The following is a 22,412-nucleotide window of genomic DNA, read 5'->3' as shown; positions in this document are numbered from 1 at the left end:
CACGCTACACGCAACCCCACCAGCAAAAAAAAGCCATCTGTTTCCAATACAACGGGTCACCCTCATGGGTGCGGAACTTGGCTATCAATTATTATCTGTAATTACCAGGTATTGTTCTCTGACTATAAATGCGGTAACCTTCCATGGAATCCGAATCCCACACTCACCTGATGAAGGAGAAAGCCTCCGAAAGCTTGTGATTTTCAAAAAGAACAGTTGGACTATAACCTGGTGTTGTAAGATTCCTTACATTTGTCAACCCCAGTCCATCACCGGCATCTCCACATCATAACAAATTAATGGTACAATAATGCAGGTCTCAACTGTTCTAAGGGATTATATCCATTCTGATACCAAATAGTGTCCAAAGCAGCAACTTACCAGTTATAGCTTCCTGCGCAAAGTACTTCACATCCATATCTTGGTCCTGACTCAGTTTTTCCAATATTGGTTTGACTTCACTCTGCAAAGTGCTGTGATTTAAAAACAACATTTTAGCACCTTTAAATCAGAGTAACCTTTAAAAAGCAAAACTCAAATATCAGCACTCTCATTTTATTATATTAAAACCCACAATTACACTGGATATTGTACTCTATTAAAATCTACTTTTGTGCCTCTCCCTTTTTTCTCTTCCCACCCCCAAAACAGATTGCTCACTGGTTTGAAACAAGTTAGCTGATCTCAGCAAGGATGGTAGTGAGAGAAGCTGGAACTGGGCTCCTATTCCTTGGACCAGAGGGTGGGAGACGGTGGGGAAGAAAAAGAAAATCTAAAAGGGGTCATTTTAACTTGTGGCAGTGAACAGATTAGCTTCCTTTCCATGGAGAACAAAATCTGGCGGAGTGTATAACTTGCGGCCAATCCACGACTACCCGCTTTCCACTACTGCCGATAGTTTAAATTATCCCTCAAGGCTTTCACTCCTGGCCATTATCTGCAGTTCAACGGCCCCTGCTTGAAAACGTGTGTATGCGAGCGAGGACACGATCAGGCTTAGACGCAATGGCCCCCACAGTTAAATAGCCCACTGGCACGCTCACTCATATGAATGGATAATTTGGCAGGGTTACTGATACCTGTAGAACTTATTGTAGTGTGGGATGCTGACCTCAGGCAGGGAGAGAGTGGGAGAAAATTGGGAGTGGGGAGGAGAACTACTTAGAAGCATTTGCTCAAACTGTTTGTAGAACTATAACCACTGCCAACAATCTCAACCAGGTCCAGTCATACTGGAGTCTCAGGTTCCATTCCAGCTGAAGGAAAATCAATAGTTGCATAAATTGGAGGTCAGAGATCAGTTGTCCTCACTTTACCTTCAGGAAACAAGAGATTCTCCATTCCAGATCCTTTCTTACTCTTAGTTCTGAACCCCAGTTAATTTAAGCTGACAACTGTCTGCAATACTTACTTAGCATCTAAAACCGGTCCTATCTTCTGCAGCGATTTAGCCACATTGAAGCGAACGTTTGCCACCTGATCACCCGCCATCTGTAGAACTGTTGGCAACATCTGCTTTGCTGTGATATCCTGCCCACAGGCCTCAGACAGCACCTGAAAATTCATCAGAAAAAGCAATGTTCACCCACAAAGTTACAACTTTGTTGACCATTTTCGTTATACTAGAGCTTGGGGTCAGCAGAGTTTGGACAACACATGAATCACTGTCCCAACAAAGCCCAAATACTTACAGGGACACAGGAATGTTCAGGATTGGAAAGGACCATCACAGTGCGTGTGGCAGTATTTAGAAAGTATTAGGCCCCATGATACTAGTCACACCCCTCTACCAAATTTTTCTCCACTCTCGAATTTGCCAATACAATAAGCCCCCACTGCCTCCTTTGGCAGTCTATTCTATACATTCACCACCCTCTGCATGGATTTGTACCAACACATTATTTCATTGAAAGTAAGCGCTCAGAAAAAGTTCTGCACCAGTTTCTCAAAGATGATCATCTGCCCAAAATAAAATGATTTCTAATAAAAAAAAATTCTCAAACAGCAGTAGCAATAACAGGTTAGTAAGTTAACAAATAAAGAAATCTAATAGCACAGCTAGAAATTTGATGACCTTATGATGACTCCTTAGAGTCCAGGGACCCCAGTTTAAATAACTATGGCCTACTAGTTAACCAGTTAACTATCAAAACTGAAGCAGTGCCTTCCACATTTAATTTTCCTGCAACTATAAAATTACGTTTAAAAAAAAAAGGCTAACCCTGCCTTCTCCTTGTATTCAGTTCCGCACATGGATACCTTCATAAACATTACTAACTACCCTTGCCAAAAGTACTGGCAGGCACACAGAAATGGCGTTGGATGGAATGATTCCCTGACTAGTTAATTTTAGTATGGCAACCTAACAGGACACAGTCAAACTCTCCAGTTGGAGAAAGCCCGAGTGAGAGACTCCATCATAACCGAGATTTGAACTTCAGTCTTTTAGTTGAGGGTGCAATGCTCTAGGGTTATAGGTTAGTAGACTGCTAGTCAGGCAATTGTTTTCCCCTGACAATGGCAGCTTAACAATGCTGGCACAGCATGTTGGCAGTGTATGATGACATCCTTGGATGAAATAGGTTAAATGCAGTTAATTGATTAGTGTAAAACCTAAACATGCACATAACGCAGACACTACAGATGCCCTACAAGAATAAAACAAAATGACAAATATCACAAGTTTTCTAAAATTAATATTCAAGATTGAACTCGAACTATATTTTTACCTGTATAGAAATTCTACTGTAGTTTTGAACAATTAATACAAGCCATAACAGAATTATACTCACATTAATGCAAAACAGGGTGGTCATTCTATGAAGGTAGTTGGGATCGCTGGCCATGGCAAGGACTTTAGGCACAATAGTAGACTCTGCCCAGTCTTTGCCAAACTTCTCCACCAGTTTTGTCAAGTTGTTGGTAGCAGCCTCTCGAATGGCATATACTGGGAAGAATGCAGAATCCAGAGTCAACAAATGATCTGAACTGATCAGGCATTCCTACTACCCAGGTTATCAGACATTAGACTGCAACCAGCATAAAGTTTCAAACTAACAAATATGTGGAACTTAAAAAAATTAGTTTCCTGAATGTATGGCTTGCATTGTAGCCTCAAGTCATTAACTGGGTTCAATATCAACTGAGTTACATTTAGAGGGGGGGGGGGGGGGGGGAATTCTGAGCACTTGAAAAGTAAAATGGGTTAAAAGTGCTTATTACATCATCACCAGAAGTTGTTTTAAAAATACATACATGGTCTCAACTGAATGCAATGCAAAACAGCCCAATATTACAATAAATCCAGAAGAACTGATTCAAGAGTGTGCATTATGTAGCAAATGGTCATTCCTCAAACATTCCCAATTGCAATTCCCAAGATCCAACATAACTTGTACCCAGACAGGAGAGGCTAAATATATATAGGTTCAAATCAAATGTATTGATTAAAGTGGACTGGGAAAATAGATTAAAGGGTAAGACGGTACATGAGCAGTGGTGTTCATTTAGGGAGTTATTTTACAACTTTCAAAATAAATATATTCCACTGAGGAAAAAAGGGTGTAAAAGAAATGACAGCCATCCGTGGCTAATTAAAGAAATCAAGGATAGTATCCGACTAAAAACAAGGACATATAAGGTAGCCAAACTTAGTGGGAGGATAGAAGATTGGGAATTCTTCAAAAGACAGCAAAAAGTAACTAAAGGATTGATTAAGAAAGGGAAGTTAGATTATGAAAAGAAATTAGCAAAAAATATAAAAACAGATAGCAAGAGTTTCTATAGTTATATAAAAAGAAAAAGGGTGGCTAAGGCAAACATAGGTCCCTTAGAGGATGAGACCGGGAAATTAATGGTGGGAAACATGGAGATGGCAAAAATGCTGAACAAATATTTTGTTTCAGTCTTTACAGTAGAGGACACTAAGAATATCCCAACACTGGACAAACAGGGGACTCTCGGGGGGGAGGAGCTAAATACGATTAAAATCACTCAGGAGATGGTACTCAGTAAAATAATGGGACTCAAGGCGGATAAATCCCCTGGACCTGATGGCTTCCATCCTAGGGTCTTGAGGGAAGTGGCAGTAGGGATTGTGGATGCTTTGGTGATAGTTTTCCAAAATTCCCTGGACTCAGGAGAGGTCCCGGCAGATTGGAAAACTGCTAATGTAACACCGTTATTTAAAAAGGGTAGTAGGCAGAAGGCTGGAAATTATAGGCCAGTTAGCTTAACATCTGTGGTGGGTAAAATTTTGGAGTCTATTATTAAGGAGACAGTAACGGAACATTTAGATAAGCATAATTTAATAGGACAAAGTCAGCATGGCTTTATGAAGGGGAAGTCATGTCTGACAAATTTGCTTGAGTTCTTCGAGGATATAACGTATAGGGTGGATAAAGGGGAACCAGTGGACATAGTGTATTTAGACTTCCAGAAGGCATTCGACAAGGTGCCACATAAAAGATTATTACTTAAGATAAAAAATCACGGGATTGGGGGTAATATTCTGGCATGGGTGGAGGATTGGTTATCGAACAGGAAGCAGAGAGTTGGGATAAATGGTTCATTTTCGGACTGGCAACCAGTAACCAGTGGTGTTCCACAGGGGTCGGTGCTGGGTCCCCAACTCTTTACAATCTATATTAACGATTTGGAGGAGGGGACCGAGTGCAACATATCAAAATTTGCAGATGATACAAAGATGGGAGGGAAAGTAGAGAGTGAGGAGGACATAAAAAACCTGCAAGGGGATATAGACAGGCTGGGTGAGTGGGCGGAGATTTGGCAGATGCAATATAATATTGGAAAATGTGAGGTTATGCACTTTGGCAGGAAAAATCAGAGAGCAAGTTATTTTCTTAATGGCGAGAGACTGGAAAGTACTGCAGTACAAAGGGATCTGGGGGTCCTAGTGCAAGAAAATCAAAAAGTTGGTATGCAGGTGCAGCAGGTGATCAAGAAAGCCAACGGAATGTTGGCTTTTATTGCTAGGGGGATAGAATATAAAAACAAGGAGGTATTGCTGCAGTTATATAAGGTATTGGTGAGACCGCACCTGGAATACTGCATACAGTTTTGGTCTCCATACTTAAGAAAAGACATACTTGCTCTCGAGGCAGTACAAAGAAGGTTCACTCGGTTAATCCCGGGGATGAGGGGGCGGACATATGAGGAGAGGTTGAGTAGATTGGGACTCTACTCATTGGAGTTCAGAAGAATGAGAGGCGATCTTATTGAAACATATAAGATTGTGAAGGGTCTTGATCGGGTGGATGCAGTAAGGATGTTCCCAAAGATGGGTGAAACTAGAACTAGGGGGCATAATCTTAGAATAAGGGGCTGCTCTTTCAAAACTGAGATGAGGAGAAACTTCTTCACTCAGAGGGTGGTAGGTCTGTGGAATTTGCTGCCCCAGGAAGCTGTGGAAGCTACATCATTAGATAAATTTAAAACAGAAATAGACAGTTTCCTAGAAGTAAAGGGAATTAGGGGTTATGGGGAGCGGGCAGGAAATTGGACATGAAGCTGAGTTCGGATCGGTCAATGCCCTGTGGGTGGCGGAGAGGGCCCAGGGGCTATGTGGCCGGGTCCTGCTCCGACTTCTTGTGTTCTTTAGATTTGTGGTTGGGATCAGATCAGCCATGATCTTATTGAATGGCGGAGCAGGCTCGAGGGGCCGACTGGCCTACTCCTGCTCCAATTTCTTATGTTCTTATGTTCTTATGTATTGATTGTAATCAGGATCTTAGGATTAAAACGTGCTCCTGAGGTGGTTAGTTTTAATAAAATGACTCCTGTCATTTTCGGGTAAACGATCCTATAACACAACTGCCTGGGAAACATTCCCTTTTTTCAGCACTTTATTTACAGCTTCAAACACAAAAATCACATTATCCACATTTGGTTTATGAAAGTGACAAATCTGAATACAGGTTTTGTACAGTCCCCAACAGTGTGAAATGTCTCTTGACCGATAACATTACATAAACTCAGAGAAACCCAAACACATTTAAGGTTGGAGATATTAAAATGTATGCCACACAAAGTTAAGTGCATCTGAGCTTTTCAAGTCTTAGAAGAGGCTTCTAGCATCAATTAAGTACATAACTTGTGCAGCTGTCATCCACGTGGTGTAATTGATAAGACCGTACGTGCCTGTTACCACACCACAACCCTGCAGTGTCTGGTACACAGTGTTCTACTCATTCTACTTCTATCCCCAAGCTGAGAGGGGTAAACAGATACCAGTGATAAATTCATGTTTCACTGACACATTTACACCTAACAAGTGATACAATTCTGAGAAAAAACACACCTGTCAATTATTTTTTTAAAACCAGAATCAGTGAGTTAATGTAGTGATATCTTGTTACAGGTTCAGACCAATGGTGACTCTGCTTCTTTCACACTTCCTGGAGTACTCGTCACCGTTACAAAATCCATGTCCTCAATACGTTTGTACGTACAGTCTAACCAAGCCAGTCACTATAGGTTTAAGGAACATTTAACTGATGACTGCAATTCCAGTCAAATTTTAGAATTCTGTTAAAAACAGTGCTAGTGACCTTCCCTCAGATTTAGCAATGCCACAGTAACTTCTACTACAGCATAATGTGGTCCTGGAGGAAAGGCTTCAGCACACAGAGGAAAAAAAATCACACCTTGAAGACTGCAGAATCGCCTCAGTAAGTTCTGCGGAATAACCCTGTTCCTTTGTGCCAAATCTATACTGCTAAGCGGATTTGTGAACAGATAACTGTTTGTGTGAGATGTGTGAACGGAACTTTAAAGTGGCTGCACATGTATGAATCTAGTGCATGCACAATTAGTGTAAAGTTACTTTGCCAGTCTGGCTGGGACTTTCCAGATATCAGGGGGAAGGCCAACAATGGGGACAAAAGAAAAGTTAAGACTTGGCCTTTGTGTCATCAGCAGTTTTTTTATATTTGCTGAAGCCAGCATCTGGTTGTTGGAGGAAGCCCCTTCCCATGGGAAGTCTTGGTGCCTCCAATACGTACCACTTGGGTTACAGGGTGATGCCAATAAGTCTGTCCAAGTAAATGGGGTATTAGAGCGTCTCACTGTACACCTCCTCCTCACCACTTGTTTTTTGTAGGTTCAAAACAAACGGCTCAAAAAAAAAATGCCAAACTCACAAGCTCACTAGGATTTAATGTGCGAACGCTTTTACTGGCATGGTACCAGGAGAACTCCAATACGCTCTCATAACATTCCATCATAGTATTTATGGCTCAAGTGAACAAAGCTGTTTAGCCACATCAAAATGCTAACTAACCTCCATTCCATGCCACGTGACAATGGTAGTAAAGGAATAACATGTGGTCAATTTCTCCTCTGGTAAGTTGCATTGAACTGTTTTTGCTCCAAACGTCTGTATTTTGTTTAAAGCTAGCCAAAAAGGACATGATTGGAGGAAAGTGATTGGCCTTTTCTTATTCCTAAATTATGTTCTTCAATTACATGAAGTATGTTCTTAAATTCCTAAATTATGCAAGGCACAGAACTAGGAGAGGCACCATTTAAGAAACAGAACTTCAGTCCAAAACAGGTGGGGGGAGGAAGGAAACGCATTTCACACGCATAAAAGATCCATATTTCATGATGTATGAGTAATTGAGTTTTTCTCATGATAGAAGGCATACTTAATAAAATTACAACTACTAGTATGGATCTAGAGATATTAAATGTTTTTAAAAATTTATGTAGAAGGTGAGGACCCACAGTTAAAAGGAAGGATGCGATGATCTTTCCAATTGCTCTTTTAAAGTTGTTGCAAAGCTACAAATGATGTTGATCATATGATTTCAAAATTTCTCATTTTGTGTGAAAGAAAAGAGCCATTGAGATGATTGCAGTGCCCATAGAATATATTGTGGAAATTGGCCTGCACAGTCTTCCACAGGATATCAGTATACTTTTCATTTAGGGTTGTCAAGGAAACAATGCTTCAATCCAATTATCTTTTGGTGTCTGGGTGACAGATCACATAGGCTCTTGCTCCTTCTTCCAGATTAAAGCTGCACTTCTATTCACTAAGGTCACAGCTATACACAAGACTGAGATAACTCAGTTTATTAACCCTTTCAAGGACTACAATAGTTTCCTGCACCAATTACAATGCAGGCTTGTTATGAGCTTTCCCTGGCCCTGGCAGAGGCACCATTATGGTCTGGAAGAGTTCAGAATTTAAGGATGACCTGATGAAAATTACTTTCCTGTCAATAGGTTACAATGCTACAATTTTTATAATCAAAAAAAATTATTCTACAGCTCTATAAATCTCAGTTTTAACAGACATATTCAGCAACGAAATATTACAGATGCAGAATTCCAAAGCAGGATGGGGTTCAGGGTATTAAAGACGCATAACCTTCGTGAAAATTATTGGGCAGGCCTTTCTTTGTTGGCAAAGAAAATGTCCCATTTGACAATGCAGTGTCACAGCAAAACACACCAGTCCTTCGTACAATGTCATAACAAAAATACAACAGGGTTCTGATCCATCACCAAAAATTCTTCTGGCTACTTAAGAAAGGGCCCCTTTAAGGGTCAACAGTTTCCACATACAGCTACTGTTAAGCTCATCACCCTAGTGCCAAATGTAAGTGGAATCAAAGCAAGTAAATTAAAAAGTGCTTCATTGGAAACATTATCACTTTATGCATTATGTCTGTGCACCTAGCCTCCTGCACTGAAAGGATTCATTCAACATTATGTTTCGGCTAATCAGGTCACAAAAAACAAAAACCTATACATTATACTCATCTTAGCAGCTCAACAGTTGTGCATCACTAGTTTTATTTTACAAATCTTGATTATAAATAAAAATGTATGTTGTTAAAACACACATCAGTGTAACACATATTAATAGAGGATGAGGGATCAGAGTGGTTTACCTAGTTACAGTAAAGGAAGCACCCACTGTATGTCATGCAGTGCTTCCTGACCAAGGGAGGGCAGCCTACTCCCATATTTCTGTCATGACCATTTGAATCCACCACTTAGAGAGGAATGAGAACAATGAAGTTAGCCCTCTCTCAGAAGAATCTTCCTTTTTTCTCCTGGGGAAGCAACTCAGCCCTCTTTCTCACCATTCCCCATGCTCCCTACTGAGATTGGGAACATTGCAAGGAATCAACTATAAACCCACACTTAGCTACTGTATGGAACACAGTTACCACGTCAACACATTCCAACACCAGACTGTGTACATAGCTCCAGTTTGTCCTTGAGATATTAAAATCTGGTTTTACATTAATTCCACGGCATCAATATGAATTCCTGACATTAATTTTCCAATTAAGCTATTGAGAGGATGGGAGAAAAAAATTGTTTACTGCTTGAAACAAAAGGTTGTTTTTTTAAAATCTAAACAGGGACTTAAATGAAAGCTGCTGCTCTGCACGTCTCCCTAGCCTTGTTTACTGTTCTGCAAAGTGCTGATCTGTTGGACTCCTCCTGCCTGCAATTCCAGTCGTCCAGCATGGGTTATTGCCAGTATCTGTGACACATTCCACAAAGAAAGGTTTCATGTTTACTGTAAATTAACCTCAACTAAACCTCGACAGTCAGCCAACTGCTACTCAAACATTTGTCCTATGCATGGAATTCCAACCACCAAATCAGTGGTCAGCTGCAATAAAAGGACCTATAGGCACTGGATGAGGTGCATTCAAGACAAAGGGTAATGTTGAAAGTACATTAACATTTTAGGGGGAGGAGAACAGCTTTTAAAAAGTCACAGTGTTGTGAATGATGAGAAACTTTCACTTTGCTGAGACACTATTCCTCGTATGTGGAAATTTAATTTGGGGTTTCACATTCTCATGAGACCAATCGTTTGCACTTCTATCGTAATTTTTGGATGGTAGGTGATTAATGAATGAATGTGGAATATTTCCAGTAACAATGTATTGCGAATTATTTCTTTTTTAAAAAAGCACACACAGGTGGATACCAAGTACATACAAAATATGTATAAAAGTTGTGAAAAATAACTTTTTTGCTTATAGTACAGTTACAAGTTAACTGTAAAGACATTTATAAGGACGAGAAGTGCAGCATGATACATTTGGAATAATAACTACTCCCTATAGAAGTGGAGGGAATAAAAGTGGTTCTTTGGCAGGTTGGGGGGGGGGGGGGGGGGGGGAGAAAGAGAAGCCACTTGGAAAAATATGCCTAACTCCACAATTCTGACATAGCTGGACCTTTCTGCAATATTCAAAAATCTTTAATCTAGACTCAAATGATTACATCCATAATTATATTCTTCTCTTATACAACTGGTTAGGAGTTGGAAATGATCCAGCACTGCTGCTGTTTTCATTATTTATTCAACTCATAACATCATGGAATAGTTGGGGAGTGTAAGGGAGGTATATTATGTCAGAATTAAAATCACAAACATCTTTTGTTCAGGTCGACTCTGGCCATCAATCTGTTTTTATAAAAAAAAGACACTGACCGACCATCTCCCTGACATTGTCAGGATCATTTTGTAACTGGAGTTCCAAACTAGGATACACATCATGAACTTAATCTAACAACAGGACTTGGAAAAAAGTAAATTCCACAGCTGGAAAGTGCCAAAGCTGAACATCCCATGGCCCCAGATAGGCCCTGTAATGGTATAGCATATCTTCAAATCTTAATTGCAGCAAAACACTTAAAAATAGTTCCTACGCCATGTATATAGAAGTCAAAAATCCATCATTTGATCTTCAACTTTGCAGCCAAATGTCAAAGCAAGGGGAGGTAAATTAAAACTTGAAAAACTGTAAATTATACAAGTGGCTCTGTAAAGGAACAGCTTATTTCCCCAAGGAGACCAACATTTCAGAGAGTGAGAGTTAGGTTCTCTTCTCCATGAAATTCACACAAAAGCCCCTCCCCCAAGCTAAAATTTTCAACTGCCACCTCAGACATCACAAAACTATTCTCTTGCTGGTTAAACCACAATCAAAAAGCATCGGAGCTTGATGCCAGTTGGCAGATACCATATGAAGATAAGACACAAGAGGAATGGAACCGTATATCATGCAGGCCTCAATCTAGGAAGCAATTTTTTTTCTTAGAAAATGAGAAACTAAATTAAGAATGATGAATAAAATGAAGCACTGAAGAGTGGATCTCAAGAAAATAACTACGCTGAACCACTGTAGCTGCAAATGCAGTGCTTTATCAAGCTTTTACTCACCGTGATCAACCAGCCATGTCATGCACAAGGAGTTCAGCTTCTCATCAAAAAACTCTACTCCCTAAATAGATTCACAAAAAAAGAATGTCAATGAAGAACCCAACAAAATACGTCACTCTGAAGCTCTGGCAGACTGCACCGATTTCCTGGATCTGCGCCTGAACAACACTATTATTGAATGTCTCCAGTAGGTCACAAGAATCTTTTTTTCCCCAGTTAGCAAGCGAAGAGTCTTAAACATGTTTAGCAGGTGCCCAACTTACTAATTTCAGCGACCTAACAGCAGGCCTACACTGAAAGAACAAGAGGGGGAGGGTCAAACTGTCCCACTGAACTCTACAGGACTAGATCTATTATATAGGTTATACAAAATATACTCAGTTGTGTTATTTCACTTATTTAAGGTACTTCCATCAAGTAATTTTAAATAGGTTATGTAGGTTGCTTAGCACCAGGATAATGCACAGGACCACCATCCAAGAGGAAAACAAAACAAAACTCTTTAAAATAGTCCTCTCCTCTTCCTCAGGAAATGGGTTGCTTATTTTTCAGTGCATGTAAAAGCACTTAAATATCTTACCACAATAATGCAAACCCATTAAACTATAGTAACCAACTTTGCATGGAGTCATCCTGCAACTTCATGGTAATCATTCTAGTAACTAAATGATTGGGGACATCCAACTCTAATGAAACTGGTACGATCACTACCAGCACAGTACTATCAAGCCCGGCCCATAGGAGACATTTTAATTTCATTTAAAACTACTGGTGGGTTATTTTACTTGTGCTACCCTGCTAGAGTTACAAGCCCCATATCTCTATCAGTGTACCATCTCCCTTCACATTGCAACACATTATTCATTTTCTTGCTTCATTCTTATTTTTTCTTCCAATTGATTTAGAAACAGTTTCATATTTTGGAGAGAGGATTCAGTCACATGGGACAATCTAGGATTTTCCCAGAGTGTGTGGCTGCATGATTGCACAATTCTATGATTACTTTATTTTCATATGCAACCCAATTAAAAACTCCCATGGGTATCCATGCAGCTGCATTTTCAATTATCTATGATCTGTGTATGCTTCGTACAGCAGGGCTACATCATCTCTCTACTTGCCAAGGCTTTTTGTAAAAACATTAATAATGAATAACTGTGATAATGAACTATAAGGCACGTAAGCACTGCATTACGAACGGTAAGTTTTGGTCACATTTCTAAAATGAAAACCTATGTATTTTAATATCTTTGTATAAAAACTAGCAGCTACTTGAAACCCCAGGCTCTGCTAGTTGCTTCCATAGGCTGCAGAGAACACACATTGTGGTCCGGTATACAAAAGGTCACTTCAAAGGGGCATTATTCCCAAGAAGCATTTCGGAAACCTATCTGCTTGGGTATTTGTCTAATCAGTTTGCTTGACTGTCAGCTTAAAACCTTGGTTGGGTAGGGGCAGACATACTGGGAGGTGACTTGCAAGCCTACAGTTAGTGGCAACTGGGTAAATATTTAATGCCCCTTTGTTGTGGGAATCCAGGGAAGACTGGAGTTAGGTCTGTAAGAAGGTTGGGGGAGGACGGGGGTAATACTTTATAGTCTATTTGATTGTCAGCTCTGTAGCGAGGAGCTGCCTTGTGCGAGCTTTTATTTGGTAACCTTTGACCAGTTTACCAGTCCTTCCAAATATATCAGATGAGGAGAGGGCCATGAGACTCTGTCGATGTTCATCAGCAAACTACTATGTGACGTTACATCTGAGACTTTGGGCCCGATTTTACCAGGGGTGCGGGTTGGCAGCGGGTGGTCAGGCGGGCTCGAGGAAAACGCGCCGGCCAAATTGAGTGCGTTGCGCACGCGATCGCGGGATGATTGATGTAATTAGCCGGCAGTTACGGGTTCCGCGCTTCTCAGCTGCGTGCCGGCGGCCTGCGCATGCGCATTGACGTCTGAGCGATGGTTGCGCTCTATTTAAAGGGGCAGTCCACCAAAGCCCCTCCAGCCACAAACTACACTCCATCAAGGATGGAGGAGCACTGGGGTAAGGCTGCTCCCCGTTTCACGGACCACGCCCTCCAGGTGCTGCTGGACGGGGTCCGCATGAGGAGGGTGAGGCTGTTCCCCACGGATGGAAGGAGGTGCCCTGCCAGCGCCACCAAGAGGGCATGGGAGGAGGTGGCCGCGGAGGTCACAAGCAGAGGAAACACCACCCGCACTTGGATTCAGTGCCGCAAGAGATTCAATGACCTCACCAGGTCTGGAAAAGTGAGTACACTAACGCACTCTGCGTCACTCCGTCTTCCACATCACCTCAAACACCTCACAACCCCATCTCCACTGACAGCACTGTGCTCCCGCACCAATCCTCACAGCCACCCAACTATCAGCCTCACAGTGCCTGCACGTACCCACCGTCCCTGTCCCCACTCGACCACTACCACACACCCCAATGCCCATACAATGGGATGGCCATGTGGCACACGCATCCTCCCATCCCTCTGGCACACGCTCAACCCAATCACACCAATGCTTGAAGCGTCTCACATTGTAATCATCACTCAATAACGTTTTTGTGTTTTGCCCTCACAGAAGAGGGCCAGGAACGCACGCGATAGGGCACGCACCGGAGGGGGCCCGCCACACGAGGTGGCCCTGACAGACGCCGAGGTCGAGGCACTGGAGATCAGCCGCACGCTGCATTGCCCGTCGATGGCGGATGGCGAGTCTGGTTCTGGCGAAACGGCCGGTAAGGGAAAGCTGGCACTCATCACTCATGATCGTGAATGATCTTAGCATCACATGGCATATGCCGCACCGCCACATTTGGTCACATGCCTGATATTTCCCTCTGTTCTCTTGCAGGACCGTCTGCGATCGACGTCTCGGTTGAGGGCGATTCCTCAGAGGACATGCCCGTCTCGGAGGGTACATCGTCACACATGAGCCTTGCATCCACCAGCGCAGATACACACACCTCGGTGGGTCCCCCCCCTCAGCTAGTTGGGATTGCACATGGTGAGTCACCGCGCACACGTGAGCATGAGCAGACCCTGGTGGCAGGGTCAGCCGCGGAGGGTCCGCGTCGGTGGGAGCACTCTTCTCCAGGCTTTGCTCAGCCAGACCCAGATGCTGAACCCAGGGGGCCACCTGTCAAAAGGAGAGTCGTCGAGGGGCACCAGAACATTGCTGAGGTACTGGGAGAGGTGCCACGCGCACTCTCCACAATCGCACGGAGGATGGAGGAGTCCAACTCCTGCATGAGGGGAATGGCGGCACAGGTGCAGGAGGGTATCGCCGAGATAGTGTCGCAAGGACGTGAAGGCATCTCTGAGATAGTGTCGCGGGTAGGTGTGGGAATGTCTGCGGTGGAGGACAGGCTAGCCTCCCTCGAGCGTCACGCACAGCTCACCAATGAGTCCATCCAGGCCCTCACAACGGCTGTTCGGATTCAGGGTGAACAACATTCTGCCGCCATCAACAGGTTGACAGATACATTGGAGGTGGCCTTGCAAGGTCGCACCCATGTCATCCAAACTGCCGTCCAGCAGGGTGGAAGGGGTGATGTGGGCCTTGGCCATGAGAGGGAAGATGGTGAACGGGGAAATGGAAGTGTGGACACTACTCAAGGCGCCCCCAAGTCTCACCCGTTGTCCCCCTCTCAACCAGTGCCCGCAATAGTCCATCCTCTCCAGGTGGCCGAGTCTGCCCCTGCACAGGTGCAGGAGGAGCAGTCTGTGGAGGTGCCCTCACGGGCACCGAAACCCAGGGGGCGTCGGCCCAAAGCATCTACCCGGTCAGGGCACGAACAGGAGCAACCTGCCACCACCTCTGCTGGAGCCACAGGGGTAGCACCACGTAGGGGGTCCCGAAAACGAACGCCTAAAGTTCCGTGAGCACACAGGGATTGCACCAGGTGTTTGTCTATTTTTTAAAAAAATTTTCCACTCTTTGAATGTCACCACAAAATAAACTCACTTTTTCTCACCAATGCTGCCACCTCTTGTCCATAATTCTGCGGCTTGTGCAATATGTCCCTTCCGTGCGCCTCATCGTGACGACGACCACCCCGTCCCACCCATTGGGCATAATGCAGTGGGTGCAGGTGTACAGGCACCACTCTTCTGTGGAGGGAGCCTGTATGGACCCTCGTCTGTGCACGTTATGACATGTGAACGCCTCACACAGTGTGATGTTAGAAGAACCGTTGGCATATGAGTGCCTCCCTGGCCTGACGAGCACGCAGGTGAGCCGGTGTTCGGCGCATGGGTCGTTCCTCCTCCTCTCCCTCTTCCTCCTCCTCCTCATTGTCGTCCTCAATGTGGGTGGCGGGTGTGCATGGGGCCTCCTCCAGCGGCACCCCTCTCTGTAGTGCCATGTTATGCAGGGCACAGCAGACAACTATAATTCGTCCCACTCTGAATGGCGTGTATTGGAGTGCTCCCCCGGAACGATCAAGGCACCTGAAGCGCATCTTGAGCAGCCCGATAGCCTGCTCAATTGTAGACCTGGTAGCAATGTGGCTGTCATTATACCGACGCTGTGGCTCGGTAATGGGGTTCCTCAGAGGTGTCATAAGCCACGTGTGCAGGGGATATCCCTTGTCGCCGAGGAGCCAGCCATTGTCGGCGTTGGGTGCGTGGAAGAGGGGCGGGACGGTGGACTCCCTGAGGACGAAGGCATCGTGGCAGCTGCCGGGGTATCTGGCGCACACGTGTAGGAATCTCTGGCGGTGGTCACAAATGAGCTGGGCGTTCATGGGGTGATACCCTTTCCTGTTGATAAACAGCCCTGGCTCATGTGGAGGTGCCCGTATTGCTATGTGGGTGCAATCGATTACACCCTGCACCCGTGGGAAGCCAGCCACAGCATGGAATCCAACCGCCCTCTCCGTCTGGCTGCGCTCATCCATGGCGAAGTTGATGTAGGTCGAGGCCCTGCGGAACAACCCATCGGTGACCTGCCTTATGCACTTGTGTGCAGACGACTGACAGACCCCGGTGATGTCCCCCGTGGCACCCTGGAAGGATCCGGAGGCGAAGACGTTGAGGGCAGTGGTGACTTTGACGGCGACGGGTAAGAAGATGCTGCTTGGTCCATCCGGGAGCAGCTCGTCATTGAGGAGGCTGCAGATGTCGGCGACGACCTGGCGAGTGACTCTGAGCCTCCTTATGCACTGCTGCTCAGAGAGGTCCATGAAGCTGAGCCTCGGTCTGTAGACCCTGTGCGGAGGGTAGTGCCTCCTGCGACGCATCTCTCTCTGCGGATGCCCTCCATCCTGCTGTGCAGGTGGATGTGCCGCAGCACCGTGTTGTGGGGATGCACGTCTCTGAGGCGGACGGCGTGGACTGCGAGGCTGTTGAGGCTGGTCATGCTGTTCGTCCTCCGAGGATGTCAACGCAGCACCCATCTGGCAGGTTTAGGTTTGCGGGGTTGTGCACGCTAGAAAAGTGTGTCCTCGCACAGGGGTTGGACTTCCACGCCGGTGAATCTTCTTGCTTGGAGGAGGGTGTGGAGGGCAGGCGTTGCCCAATGTTACGGAGTGTCCTCCTGCGTTGGTGAAGGCTCTCCCCCCCCCACCTGTGGAATGCACCTTGGCAGCTGCCACAGGCTGCTGGCTGCAACACGTCCGTTGAGAGTGTGAGTGTTTCCCCCAGTATGGGAAACAGTCTCATTTCACTGTAAAATCCCACACCTGTTAAATAAACAGCTCAATCAGGTCATTTAATGACCTGAAATACCAAGATAAATACACTCAAGTGGAACCCCGCTGGCTTTAATTGCCTGCGGGATTCCCACCAGCGGGGCCAACGCACGCACCCCCGCACGTCAGCGCGCAACCCGGAAGTGGGCGGGATCGAGGCGCGATCTGGTCCCGCTCCTCGAAACCGGGATTTTAGAGGCCCCCCCGCCGAGAACGCACCCGGGACCGGGTGCTAAAATCGGGCCCTTTGTTTCAGGTTCAGTTTTAAATTAAGTGTTAGCACAGGAGATGTGACTTATTTTTCTAACTGCCGAGGAATAGTAAAGTCTGTAATTACTGTTTGTCTTTGTGACTGTTCCCGTAGCTATTTACTGTTTAATAAATCTGTTTGGTATTTTGCAGCCTAAGCAACAGTCTAATAGAGTGTTTACGCTACCACTTTCCAAAGTCAAGATCACGTGGGAGCATGTGATATCCAGTACGCCAAATACAATGAAAGATTTCTGTTCAAACCTGGGATCACTGCAATTACATAGATACTGGACAGGTAAAGGCACACTCCAGATCGTAGGGAGCAATCTTGGGCACTGAGCCAAAGGCAATTATTGGAGGTACAGGTGCAGCAAGATATCACATAATATACAGCAATAAACAGCATATAAAAATGCAAAACTCAAATGATGCACAAATAGTTTAAGTTCAGTGTATTGTAAACTTAATATGCTATTTGTAAAGGGTAGTTGCTCCCTTTCTAAATAATGTGAGAATACAGAAGATGGAAAAGTGCAATCTTCAACTGAAATGAAGCCAAATATTGTTATGGAAATTATCAAAGTGTCACTTGCTGGCTTTAGAATGATGTGGTTCAGCATAAATTAATGGCCCACCTTGCTAAAGGACACCAGAGCAGTAAACCCCCAGTGCTTCGCTCAAGTGGCCATTCTTCATCAGAGTGGAGGCAGTGAGTACTGACAGGCTATTTGGCTATGGGCAGCATCACAACCAAACTCAATCTGGTCATCACCCAACATAAACACAAGCAGAGGTTTATTTACAGTATGGTAATCAGGAGCAGGAACCCTCCTAAGTCTAGGTGAATTGAGATCAATTTTAGTAACCCCTACTGCCATCTCAACTAAGATCAGCTAACTCAGTATAGATCAAACCGGGACTTTCTGGATCTGTGGGGTGCAGGTACACACAACCATTACCAACTCTCTTTTGGTGCAGAAGGGAGCAAATTCACCAAATTTTTTTTAATAAATAAAATTGACATCCATAATGTAGACGAATGGATCCTTTTGAGAATTCAGTTTAAAAAAAGACATAAATTAACATTCTTCTTAAGCAGTAGCAAGTCCCATGAAGGAAACACATTTTAACCAATCGTTAACAAGTCACAAAAACATTTGGAAGACACCACGTACCAGCTGTCCTGCAAGCAGAGGCATGTACTCTATTATTGCCAGACGCACCCTCCACTTTGCATCTTCTGCTAACTCCACAATGGCTGGCAGAAGGGATTGAGACAGCTGACGAATACCTATTACTTCGTTCACGCAGTCCAGATTGGAGATGATATTCAAACGAACTTCGGGACACTAGGAAAGAAATACAATCTTCTTACTTTGGTACAAATGATAAGCCAAGCAAATCAACAGTTCTTACCTCAAAAGGTGCTGAGGACAGAGGATGAGGGTTGAACAGAATTAGAGACGGATCAACAGTTGCTTTTTCCTACTCTTCCTCCTCCCCTAAAGAATTAGCTAAACATTCATTAAGTACTGACTCTGACAAAAAGAGTACAGAAATATGCCTCGAGCTTGGTAAATGGACAAATTAGGGGGCTGTTTTCTAAAGTTTCTCTAAATTATATTTTGCTTTTAGATAAATTTTCTTAGGTGAACTTGCTGCTAGGGTGCTTTACTGATAGTACCCTTAAAAGGTGAATATGTTTTGCAGCCAATCACTGAAATTAAAAGTAACGGAGCCTGAATGAGTCACACAAGCATAATGGCACAATGCTAAACCACAGTGGCTGAAGTATGATTTTTCCTTCAGGCCAGCATACTAAATAAGCTTACTGAAAAATAATATACAATGAGTAACCAAAATGCAGACAAACGATTGGCCACAAAAACCAGATTTGCTTGATTAGAGGTTGAGACTGTAACCAATTTAGAGCTTATTGTAACTGGCTGTGACAGACAAGTAATCAAAAAGGAATATACTTTGAGTGGAGTCTCAGAACAAGTGTAATCAATACTTTGAAGTCATCACCTTCTATACACAAACCACAAATGAGGGTTTTAAGTTTCTCGAAACACAAATGGTCATTCCTGTGCCGTTAGAAACAATAACCTACACAGAATATTTGCATTGGCTCATTCCCTATAGTTGATAAAGCGCCCATCTGAAAAAAATTTAAGAGGAAACAAAGGTATTTCCTACTGTGCATCTCTAATTCAGGGAGATGTTATTTCAGAGATAGCAACTATTAGATGCCTCAGTACCTCGTCCTCCTTTGTCGTGAACAGCAGGATTGACCGTGTGGTGGTTAACTAGTACACAATGTACATGCAATAATTATGCATTTCCTACTTTGTTACCATGGTCTACTATTAATTCAAATCAAATTATCCAGTATTAAGGAATTATAACAAAACAGCACAAGAGGTATTTTTTGCATGATTTCAATTCAAATTAAACAACTTCAAATTAAGAGTAGACCATTTAAAGATGATATGGAATATCTGTCAACTATTCCTGAAAGATCAAAACACTTTCAACACTGTTGAATGATCAAGAAAACAGTGTCCCATGTGGAAAGATCAGTTTTAGTTAATTTGTAAAATGATTTCAAAGATTACTTATAAAACTAAATTCAGACTTGCATCTATATTGGGCTGCATTTTTGTACCAAGGTCACTTCAAGCCAAGTTCGAAGAGGACGCACTGCGTTACAGAATAGTTTTTTTTAAAACAAAACATATTCCCCCTCACACCACTAAGCATTTCACCTTTAGCTACATCAATACACAAGATTTGGATTACTCTCATTTAGCAAAACAACTCCGCAAAATCGTTCAGCACCATGGTCAGGAGCGTTCCCATGCCAGCAAATCATGGCATCTGAAGAATGTACTGCAGATTAACTCTAATCCATCTGAAACTCATGTAACTAACATTGCACAGCTGGAGAGAATCCATTGGTAACTGCGATTGTCCTTTCCATTCGTTCAGCACAAAATAGAATGAAATTTCAAAATGTTACACATCGGAGTGCAGTTACAAGCAATGACGTGAAATTAGTATTAAACTTTACAAATGCCAGATATAACATTCGTTACCCAACAGTATGGCACACAGATGGGCAAAGGTTGACTGCCACTTCTTTCCATGATTTACAAAATTAATCAACAGCACAGTGAATCAGTGCCATTTTAGTCCACATTCTGACATACCACCATACTATCATATTAATCCAGGGTCCTATATTAAGCATCTATACCCTCATCACCTTCAGTTAGTGACTAAGAAGGCGGCTCTTCTGTCAAGTTCTAGCATCTAGATGCATGACTAACAATTATTCAAGTGTGCATTTATCTACAATTGCATAATGGGTAGTAAAAGAGTGACCTCTTTTCACCTCCACTTGGAGTAACAGTGGTTTTGAGGCAGTAGACAGTGAAACCAGTTTTACTGTTCATCTGTGTGAAGTGAGTCAACTGTGAAAACTTAGTGTTCCAATGCAGTAATTTTAGTTTATCTATAACTGCATCAGTTTTAATCCTCAAATCATTGTTAGTTTTCTGGATGGTATGATTATTACCTCATCTTTGAGTTGAGCCAAAAACAGAGGAAGCAAGTGTTCAACTGTGCTGTCCTTGCCCAGGATGGTGGATAGACCCATAATAACAGAGGCCAGAGCTGACTTCACGTGTTGATTAGTATCAGAGACAAGTTCCTGAAAAAGAAACCATATAATCATGAAATAAAAGCCTAGTCAGGTAGATTACAGAATGCAGTGTTAGCCACACTCATGGTGAACAATAGCTCCAAAGTTTGACAAAAGCAAACTTGCATTTCTGTTTATCACACCATGCAGGATGCTAACTATAATTTTCTTGCAAAACTCAAAACAAGTGTAATTAAACCAGGTACTGGATGCATCCCCGTGAAACACTTAGCTCCACTCAACGATGACAATTTTGCATTTGTGATCAAACTTTGAAACAAAAATCTTTAACTTCCCCTGTGAGACGCAGATAATACTCGACAGAATTTTAGCTGACATTTTTCATTGTTTAGCAGTTTTCACATTTAAAATTGGACGGTCACACAACGTTAAGAGTTTTACTGGAAGATCCAGAGGTGTTAAAATTGCTTGCTTTTATGGTATATGAATTGGCATCAATTAAGGTACATAAAAGTTAAAACATTGCACTTCAAAAGTTCCAGGATAGGATATCCATTTGTCTGAACCAAAGAACAATAAATCTCTCATACGTGCTATGATCTACAACATTCAAATATAACCCTAATGAAACAGAGTACTGGCAAGTAGATATGAATGTAACTTAGAAATTCCAGCAGTGTTAAATAAAACCTGGACTAAAAGTCCCCTCAAGATTGCTAAGACTACAGATTCAAACAGGTGTTTATTCTCCTGTCGTGACGAGTCGCCTCTATGTACACACTGATACATCAACCACCTACCGAGAATACAAAGCAGATTACGCAATCATGTGAGAACTGCAGCACAGACAACCACCATCTAAACACACAATTAGAGATGGTCAGATTACTTACAAGGGGAAAAACACTGGTTTAAACACTGAAAGGAATGAAGATTAGTAATAGTATTCATGCCTATTAACACTTTCCAGAAACCCCCTTTTTTGATCAATTAGAATCATGCCAGGATTCACCCCTTAAATTGCCCTGTCATTTTTGAGACATGTCACAGAACTAAAGGTTTTGAACTTTGTTACAGTTACAGGGTTTTGGAATCATTTGTTCAATAACCTAAAGGTGGTGTCTGGAAGTGGACCCTGCAATCAAATAGCCCGTTGATAGTCACAGTCCAGGATTGCACATGAAGGATTGATACTACGTCAAGGTATGATATGGTAGATCGGTACCTGTATCTCAAAATGAGCCTGCACTTTCAGGAAAGGAGGAGAACACCAAAAAAAAATTGGGAGGGGAGAAAATTACAGTTAGACAATAAATGAATTTATGTGTATTTTTTTTAAATCTTGCATCGGGTATGCAGTTCCTGTCCACAAATCTTCAATTCCTGTGGTCATGATTTTGTCGCACTTTTGTGTTAACATTTATCATTGTAAATTGCTATGCCAACATTTCCAATTCAATTTTGCTAGGTCAACTGTTATGCTTTGGTTGCAAGCTCAGGCTACTAGGTGGTACTGTGGATTAAGTTTGTGGTCTCTCTCTCTCTCTCTCTCTCCCCCAATTCCAGCAC

The 22,412-nt window shown here is 43.1% G+C and overlaps 1 protein-coding gene across 1 annotated transcript in view; it reads right to left on the bottom strand.

The window, feature by feature from the left end:
* Positions 1-22,412, bottom strand: part of LOC137301465 (serine/threonine-protein phosphatase 2A 65 kDa regulatory subunit A alpha isoform-like) — a 53,336-nt gene that overhangs the window by 3,159 nt on the left and 27,765 nt on the right. The window contains exons 9-14 of the mRNA XM_067970971.1: positions 20,757-20,891; positions 18,352-18,525; positions 11,225-11,285; positions 2,793-2,947; positions 1,412-1,554; positions 382-473 (exon numbers count right to left, since the gene is read on the bottom strand). Coding sequence (XP_067827072.1) covers positions 382-473; positions 1,412-1,554; positions 2,793-2,947; positions 11,225-11,285; positions 18,352-18,525; positions 20,757-20,891 — 760 coding nt within the window. The remainder of the gene's footprint in view (positions 1-381; positions 474-1,411; positions 1,555-2,792; positions 2,948-11,224; positions 11,286-18,351; positions 18,526-20,756; positions 20,892-22,412) is intronic.

This window comes from Heptranchias perlo, chromosome 33 (genome assembly GCF_035084215.1).
Source record: "Heptranchias perlo isolate sHepPer1 chromosome 33, sHepPer1.hap1, whole genome shotgun sequence".
Lineage (NCBI taxonomy): Eukaryota > Metazoa > Chordata > Chondrichthyes > Hexanchiformes > Hexanchidae > Heptranchias > Heptranchias perlo.
This window is presented reverse-complemented; position numbering and strand designations above follow the sequence as displayed.